Source organism: Athene cunicularia, assembly GCF_003259725.1.
Source record: "Athene cunicularia isolate RWA chromosome Z unlocalized genomic scaffold, athCun1 chrZ_part1, whole genome shotgun sequence".
NCBI classification, from domain to species: Eukaryota; Metazoa; Chordata; class Aves; order Strigiformes; family Strigidae; genus Athene; species Athene cunicularia.
Genome location: NW_020799142.1, coordinates 24,346,988 through 24,356,231, shown reverse-complemented (window position 1 = coordinate 24,356,231; position 9,244 = coordinate 24,346,988). Strand labels below are relative to the sequence as shown.

The following is a 9,244-nucleotide window of genomic DNA, read 5'->3' as shown; positions in this document are numbered from 1 at the left end:
GGAAAAGTGCATTAGCTGGTAAAGAATCTCTCTGCTTAATAATCTAAACTCAGGCAATTTTTGATCTATGGTCCATAGAAGACCTGGGAGCTATTAGCAAGAGGCCTGTGAAAGGCAGCTAAGAAAAGCAAGTTTTTTCATGCTATACAGGAATCCACTTATGTGAAATGTCTTAAATGATCTCCATACTTCCATGAGAAAAATGCACATGTAGGTGTGCAACAGTTTAGAAAGATTAAAACCCATGTGCAGGAACGGTTCATCTTTCTTGGGAGGTCCTGGTATGAAGTTGTGGCTAGGCATCCATCAGCATCCCACCAACAGACATCTCATGAAAAAACTTCCTAACGTCATGATTATAAAGCCTACATAAAACTGGGAGTCAGAATTATTGTATTTTTAATTAAAAAGTAATCTTTCATTATACTGTTGCATTTTTTAAAAAATATGTTTAGCTATAGTAAGATGGGGTAATAAAAAAGCTGTCGTAACAATTTGTTGTCCCAGCTAGATCTCCTGGCTCAGATCTTCTGGTCTGACCTTGCATAGCCCAGGAAAAATACACTACTGTCTTGGTCCCTAACTAATGACTGCTTGAGTACTAGTTCACACTGCAAGGCCAAGTCATAACAAATATAATTTTGGAAAAAGTTTATCCTTCAAATCATACCCTCTTTCCTCTACATATTTAAAGGTTTTCCTTTCCTTTTTCTGTGGCAAAATAGTCAAATGGATAGAAGAAAGTGAAAACACTGAAAGGCATATTTGCAAAACAAGTAGATCAAAACTCCCTTGGAAAGTATCAAAAAAACCCAAACTATAAGCATGCCTAGAGGCTAGACAAACTCAAATGCTTGAAAAAAGTTCCAAAACCTAATCAGGAAGTCTCTTTTTCTCCCCAGCTCTGAAACAGTACAAATGCTACTCTAACCTACATTCTTCTCTGGTGTCCATGAGACAAGGAAGCTACTTCAAAAAACTGTCCACTGACCACAGTGTTACTTTGGCTAAGGCACCTTTGCAGAAGTCATACAGGTTCAGAATGCGAAATGGGATGATGGAAATCTACTGTGTGAACAAGAGCTGTTACAGTCAGTCCTAAAGACACCAAATCTACCTGGTCTGCATCTACCACCTGTACTGGAGCTGCCCTGACAGCCAGGCAGCCCTGCCCTCTGGCTGCCTGGGACACTGGACATGTTTTATAAGAATAGGTGATGAACCCCTGCATATCCTAAGAGACAAGTAAAACATAAGGAAAAAAAAATCCAATTAAATTCTCCATGGGGTACTTCCCCATTAACAAATAAAAGGCAGCAGAAAGAAGACAGAGGCAGCTTTCACTCTTCATTCACTTCCAGCTACCCCAAAATGGTTTATCTGAACTGGTACTCTGGCTTCTCAGGACCTAGAATTTTTGTAGAACACAGGCTTCAATGTCAGTTTTGAGATTAACTTTCAAGTCTGACTATGATTGCTGAGGGCAGAAAGTTCTGCTTATGAAATGAGAACAGGATAAACTAAAAGATTTCAAGCACTAGAACCACAGTCATAGCTGAATTTTCTCTCACAAAACATTTTTATGGGTCTTCTTCACCATAGCTATAATATGTACTGTTCATTTCCATTTGTTGACTAGAAAGTGCAAGCTCTCCTTTGTCTAGTATAAAGTAACCTGTCAGTAGCTAATTCATCATAGATTCAGTTTTGCTCCTGGTAAAGTAAATGGCCAAAGTCCCAGGGATACTGATGGCAATGGGATTAAAGTCAGCCCTAGAATAGTGTTTTACAGCCCCAATTCCTGAAGGTAGTTCCTTGCGTGTTTAATTGTACACACATGGTTAGTCTCACTGACTAAAGTAGGACTATTTAACATGTGAAAAGTTAATTATTTTCAGGATCAGGGCCATTATCACATAGACAATTCAATAACTGCATTTATATTGTTTAAACAACTATTTGAATGTTGCACGTGTCTGGAGAAGAAAGTGGGGGAAAAAGTCTGTTAGTATCTACAAAGTCACTTCTCCTCCCCTAAATACTGGTTCTAAAACATATCTACAGCTGTTGACTTTCCCTGCCTGTTACTCCTATCATAAAAAATATGTCTTCAAAACATCCTCTCCCTTTTAATCCTACCAAAGCAAAAATAGATACTTTAATAGAAAAATACAAGATAAAAATATCCTAAAAATAAAATGGTAGCATGGAATGTCATTTTTACACAAAAAAGATCCCCTTTTGAATTGCCTCAGCTATACAAACACTTTCATATTTACAATTCTGGATGTAGTCCTGTGCTCACTGAAGTTAATGGGATTTTGCCATTGACTTCACTGGGAACAGGAGCAGGCTCTACATGGACTGTATTTGCCTCTCTGACAAGTCACGGCAGTGGAGAGAAAAGAGCATGAGAAAACACATATAAGACTGAGGAATTAGTCAGTCCTCTCCAGAGGCCTGATTGTCTTCTCCCTCACTATTTCACACCTGTGAAACTCCTCATCCTTCACTGGAGTTTTTCCTAACTCCCAGCACCTAAGAGGGAGAATCAGTGCTTTTGTTTGTGATACTACACAAACAAGGAATGAATGGTTTGTGTGTATTTCCACCTGCCTGACTTCTCAGTGGAGTTAATTACACCCCAGTGGAGTTAATTACACCCGAGTGCCAGTTCCCTCCCAGAACTAAACTCATTATGGCCAATCTTGTATCCCCTTTAATCAATGGCAATGATTCAGTGATGCAGGATCATACCCCAGATGAACTTTTTTCCATTTTGACAGCAACCAGCACCTGTGCCTGTGAAACCATATTTGATATCCATGGGTGAGATGCAATTAAGGAAGGAGGCGACAAGAGTTATAAAAAGAAGGGATCAGAATGAGGCATTCCCCATCAACTAAACCCAAATCTGCTGTCCTTAATATATGCTTTAAGAAATACTGTCTTTACATACTAAGTGCATCCTATAACATCAAACTGCATCGTTTTCTTTTTTCATGAGATGAAAGGCCATGCGGCATAATGTGATTAGTAAATCATTCCTGAGCTTTTGAAAGAAATTAAGACAAAATTACTGCTTAAAAGAGTGAGTTCTTCAAGAGCCTCTTCTTTTTACACTGATGTCTTTGGTTGTGTCCTTTTTCCTAATTCTTTTTTTTCCTAGGAAGAATGGGATTCTTTTTCTTCTTCTTTATGCGGCAGAAAAATGAGATCTAATGGAGTCTTCACGTAACTGCCGATGTTTCCCCATGTTACACTCCTCCTGTCGAGTTCGCCTCTCAATAGTTATTCTGTATTTCTTTCTGCATGAAAGGAGAGGAACAGAGTGAGAAATCCTTCTCCAGCTACAGGATAACAGGACTTCCCTTATAAAGAATGCCTGTAGGGGACAGCTGGGTGCCAGTTGAAAAATGAAATGTGGCAGAATGTGAAACCCTGGTCAAAGATTAAAGAAGTTTGCCTCAAAACATTTTACCCAGGCCCAAGAATGCCTGTTAATTTCTCACAGCAGTCTCAAAGCACCAAGACACAGACCTTTCCTTCTTTGAAAATTTCTGATCTAAGTGATTAGGAAGTTTTTGTGAAGTGTCATGTGAACTATATCACATCACTGTTTTATATTGATCAAAGCCAAATTTGTTTGCAGTATATGGGGGGCAGGGGGGCACTTTCTGCAGAGTTCAAACAACAGATCAGACTCTTTATTCATTTGTGTTTCTTACTGAAACTATATATTAACTTACTAATCCTCCCATCTCCCTCTGAGAAAGCTACTATGTTTGTAATGTCAGAGGAGGTAGTATGATGAATTAAGAAGAGGGATGTAGAGGACAGATAAGAAAAATACAGTTGCTCATGCATTAGACAGTTTTTCCTGTGTGTCTTCCTCTAGGGCCTTTTGAAGAATTCTGTTATGTTACTTTATACGTCAAACAAGACCTCTGACTGCCTTTCAGTTTCCCCTTTAGTACCTAAATGTCTCCCCAAAAATCATAAGAAGATTCACATGTATATTTTATGCATTTATGTTTCTACTCAGTTTCAGGACCAATTTTTTCAGAAGGGCATTAGTCCAAACCCCATGTGCTTACAGTACTGCTTGTGCAGATGCATGTCAAAAAGCTTTTATGCCAAGGAAAGCTCTACTCCACTTGCATGTGTAGCAGGAGTCAGAGCTCGATGTGCAGCAGTGGAAGAATGATTTTCAAAATAACCGAAGTTTTAATTTGGGTAACATGGCTCAACAGAAAGTGGGAACCTACAGGTTCTAAAAAAATTCCCTAGACATTTGTGTCTGCCTCTACAACATCTTGAAAAATTTATGTTCTTTACTTCGTTTATGTATTTTCAAGTCAGATCCTTTCACAGGTAAGAGCATGCACAGTAGTAGCTCATGCACAAGGACAGGTTCACATTTTAGAAATGTAGCTCTAAGTTTAAATCCTTTCAAAGCTACATAGCAGAACTACTACCTAGATCTTTTAACAGTTTGCATGCACACTAAAAACTGTGTTTGCATGTTTATTTCTGGTAATTAGAGATCCAAATGAGATGTAATCAGAAGGTATGTGTACCGTTTGAAAGGTACAGACGTTGCAGGTACAACTTACTTCTAGGCTCACAACTGCTAGACCTACATTTTCTGAAAATCTGACCCGTAAAGCCTGATATGTTGTTTCATATGTTTATTCTAATGGTGGAATTAGAGGGTTGTCCCTGCTCCTGCTCTGAGTGAGTGCAATCAGATCTCCAGAGTGGAATTCACCCATGTGTCTTCAGATGTCTCCAATGTCCAGATTCATCTGACAGAGTACCTGTGGCTTCCTTCTGTCAGTGCAGAGAAAAAGGCATTTATAAGAGGGATTCCTCTGATCTGGTTTAGCTTTTACAGGAGGATGACATGAACTGTACCAAAAAATGCTGCTTTCTCCCATCTGATCATAAATACAAAGACAGGGTGTTGAGCACAGGTGTGTACATCTACTTTTACAGACACTCACCTTTGCTCACACAGATTTCCAATCTAAATCTCTGTGTAAAATGACTAAGGGGTTAAGTCCTGTTCCTACAATGATGCTTTGCATAGTTTTCTACCAGCTCCGGATACATCTTTTGCCTCACTTCTTGCCCTCACATAACAATTCCCTTCCAATATTAGCCAAAAAATTTGGCTAAAAAACACACCTAAAAATTGTCATCTCTGATTGAGAACGTATAAAAGATGCAAGAACCTCCGATGACATATAATATAAAAACGGACTTGTATTTTTTGCTTTTAAAGACAGTCTTTAATTGGCCCCAGCTAACTTATCTTGTCTCAACCCCAAATAACATATTATATAAGCACCAAACACATGCTAGAGCAAAATCACTCCACAGAATTTCAGTTGTAAACACCTGATCCTGGTTCTGCAATCTTTTGAAACCCTGTAAGTGTGCTGGTGAGTTGAAGCAGTTTTTGCTTGTTTCATTTTATTAACATTTTTTTATAAGCAGATATTTTTTCTGGGCAGAATTTTTTGATTCTTATATGCAGAAGTTAGTTCCATCCTCCTGTCTGCCTTTTATCCTCTTATGCTATGGAAGAGAAATTATAGTGTATATATAAGATGCTGAACGTCTAACTAATTTATTCTGTCAGCATAGGATCAGCTCTCAGGACTTCAGATTTGCTGACTAGCAGTGTAAGTATTATTATACTTAAACAGGAATAAACCACTGATCACCCTGCACTGACCTCAGCTTATTAAATTAAATGCACAGCTTTGAAATTCAAATGCTCTCTTACATCAAAACAGAAATCTCTTTCTAGCTTCCAGTACAATTCCAGTCAACACTCAAAAACTAAGCATGGTACCAGGCAAGTGATAAAAAACTCCTGCACAATCACAGCCTGCACAATTGTGCTGGCAAGCAGTACTAAAAAAAGAAGGCTTTCAAGGCCAGGGCACTTCACTAAAGCAACTGTGAATGACTGGGACTCACAGGAATTATTTCCATGAGTAAAGTTACTCAGAGATGTAAGTGGTTTCAGGATAAGGCCCTGAGTCAGTAAAATGATTTGGATATACACAAAAGGACAGTCAAAGTGTGTTCACTGTCTGTGATGAGAATGTTACCACAGATTATTACGGCAGCTCCCTGTCTCCCATCAAGGATGTCCTGTCAGAACCTGAGAGGTTTGGATGATGAGTACTTTCAAGGAATTGGACTAACCTGAAAAAGTAGAAAGCCATTAGCAATCCTGCTCCAAGCAAGGCACCCACAACTATTCCTGTAACTGCTGATTCTCCTAGACCACCTGCTTGAAAAGGGGAAAAATAAACAATCAGGGTTCATACTGAGAATTATTTGCATTCACATATTGGAAAATACACACAGCTAGGAAATGAGTGACCAACATCAGATAATAACTAAAGCCTTTCAGAGCTCAGGACTCCATGGGAACATCTTCCTTAGTTCCAGTTTCTCCATGTTTATTTTTTGTCCTTGCTTTCCCTGGGGCTAAACCAGCCCCCAAGATCAGTGAAGAACACAATTATAGAGATGTGATGGACAGGGATGTTGGTTCTGGACAGCTTGGTCTGAACCATAACACAGACTGGGATTACAGTGATGCACATAACAGGAATCAGCACTGAATATGCCCTGAGTCGTCATAACAGAAACAAACTCATTTCACCTGGTTTAGCATCACAGTCCTCTATCACCCAGGTTTATTAAAACAACTGTATGATTATCCAACAGCTCCTCAGTTCCATTTTTTTTTTCTGAACCTATGCTATTTCAAGGTAAAGCCCTTGCTCCAAAATCTCGAAGCAAACCAGGGACACTGGCTGAAGGGGAGCCCAATTAGGGACTGTCACTCTGCAAACTGCAAGGGCAGCTAAAGATCAATGGTATTTTCATGTGGATGCAGCCTGCTCCCTTTTCCATGGCTACCCGAGTTTGTGGAAAGGAACAGAGAAATATTAAGGAAATTAAACTGATTCCTCCTCTTCATTTATCCTTCATCCTTTGAGGAGATTTTGTCTGTACATCAAGTGTGGAAAGAAGAAGGTGCATAGCTACACCAGGCTGAGCATGGAGGGTATGGCCTGGAAACAGTCTCTACAGTATGTGTGTACACAAAGGTTTTTCAGGGATCAAAGAATTTTCACGCTGCAGGTACCTTTTCACTGCAGGACTAGCAATTTTTTTCCTGGGAAAAGCTAAGACCACCCTTTGCCACTGAGACATCAATATCTTTCTACCCTTACCTCCTTGCAATGTCCTGCTCACCACAACATGGTCTGCAAAGTGTGTATACTGGAGAACAAGGACCTCTTCTCTATGAATGGTAGTCCCAACCTTCTGTATTCACAGGTTTTGCCCCATTCAACTGACTTCTCTTATTCTCAGCCTACTGGAGCCCTTGCAGTGCCTTCCCACAGCACTGAAAATCATTCTGCACTAGGAAAACACTGTTCCCATCAGCACTGGCCTCCCTAGCTGCTAATTATCCATGACTATTTTCTGTTTGGGGTTTCAGTTATATCCTTCTTTCTGGCTAAAAGAGATTTTACCTTTTAGCTCCTGGACAGTCCTAAAGCCTCCAGGGCCGTGGGTGTGGATCATGACCACTGTCACGTCTAAGTTCAAGGAAGTGATTCAGACCACTCACCACTGCCAGACCTTAACTTCCCAAACAGTCACCAGAGAGACAGACACCATGTCTCAGTTGGACAACTGTCCTAAGCAATTTAATATGGCCCATTATGTTGCATCACCACATGGATTCCTCCCTCTGACAGCCAGGGCAAGAGCATTAAGTCACAAAACTTACATGATTTACATGGTGTATTGTTTGTGTGCTCTGAGACTCGGCTTTCATCCAGTCGCAGCCTGCCATGATTCCAAGGATATTTAACATTTGATCGAATTTCAAAACGTCCTTGCTTTCCGTAGTAGTCTCCTATCACCTATGCAAAAAAGAAACAAATGAAAAGATTTTCCTATCAATTTAGGGAAATAAAACAAGCAGGACAGCAGCATCACTCACTTGGACTCCTGTGGCAGGATGGTGAACCACAGAGAATAGGGCTGAAGGGGTCTGTGGGAGGTTATGTAGTGAATGCTCTGCTCCAGGGCAGGATCAGCTGAATAAAAAAAGGCTTCCTGACAGATGTTTATCTAACCTGTTCTCAAAAGCCTCCAAAGATGTCTGCTTGACAGTTCCTTTAGGCAATTATTCTGGAATTTGGCTATCCTTGCTATCAGTGGTTTTCCCTAAAATGTAACCTAAATCTCCCTTGCTGCAATTACCCACACTACTTATCGAATTGCCAGTGGACATAAAGTATCTTCCTTTCTGAAACATCACTTTACATATTCACAGGCTCTTATCCAGTCTGCCCTCAGGCTTCTCTTCAATATAAACCCAGTTCACACAAGTATTTTTAACCCTCTGAACATTGCTCCTGCTCTCCCTGGGCTTTCTTCAGTTGCTCCGTAGTGGGTTGAGTGCTCAGAACTGTCACCCGGCTACATGAAACCACCATTTCAAGTACCTTGTGTGCTGAGGCTTCTGACTACACACTCCAGGTAGGAATCTTATATTTTGTAAAGGTCTGGAGGTACTTGATCATGGTCAGCTAAAATCTTCAAATCTTCTGAAGAACTACAACAGAGCCTGTCATTCTTCACTTCGTATTTCTGCTGTCGTTGATATTTACACAGAAAGGGCCTTTCATGCTTATTATCCCGGTAGCATGGACTATTATTTCAGACCAATGCATCCAGATACTTTAGAATTTCAGTTCAGCCCTCAACAGTAAATCCAGGCTTTATTCAAGATAACATACACTGGAGCTACCACAAAACTGCAGGACTAAATTGTGCTAACAGTAGTGGGTCACTCAACTGAATTTAGTACCCAAAAAATCTATGTACAGTAATAAAGGCCAAATATCATGACACTGAAGTAGTCAGAAGCAATTGTAAAAGCACATCAAAACATGTATTTGTCTTACCATGAGTAAATCACATAGAATTCACACCACCAGTAGCCTGTGCAAATATTTCACCTAAATTTCATTTTGAAGGGAATGAGTTAAAAGATAACATTTCCCTTGGTTAGCTACACAAAGGTAGATTTCACACTAAATAAAGGAACAATTTCTCTCCCAGTTTTGCAACTGGGAGATAAATCCTTAGAAGACTTTCTTTAACATTCAAAAATGAAGGCAAATTCAGTACC

At 39.8% G+C, this 9,244-nt stretch overlaps 1 protein-coding gene across 1 annotated transcript in view; it reads right to left on the bottom strand.

The window, feature by feature from the left end:
- Positions 1-444: 444 nt before the first annotated feature.
- Positions 445-9,244, bottom strand: part of NPR3 (natriuretic peptide receptor 3) — a 38,025-nt gene continuing 29,225 nt past the window's right edge. Inside the window, exons 5-7 of the mRNA XM_026865650.1 lie at positions 7,832-7,967; positions 6,223-6,307; positions 445-3,308 (exon numbers count right to left, since the gene is read on the bottom strand). Coding sequence (XP_026721451.1) covers positions 3,197-3,308; positions 6,223-6,307; positions 7,832-7,967 — 333 coding nt within the window. The 3' untranslated portion in view covers positions 445-3,196. The remainder of the gene's footprint in view (positions 3,309-6,222; positions 6,308-7,831; positions 7,968-9,244) is intronic.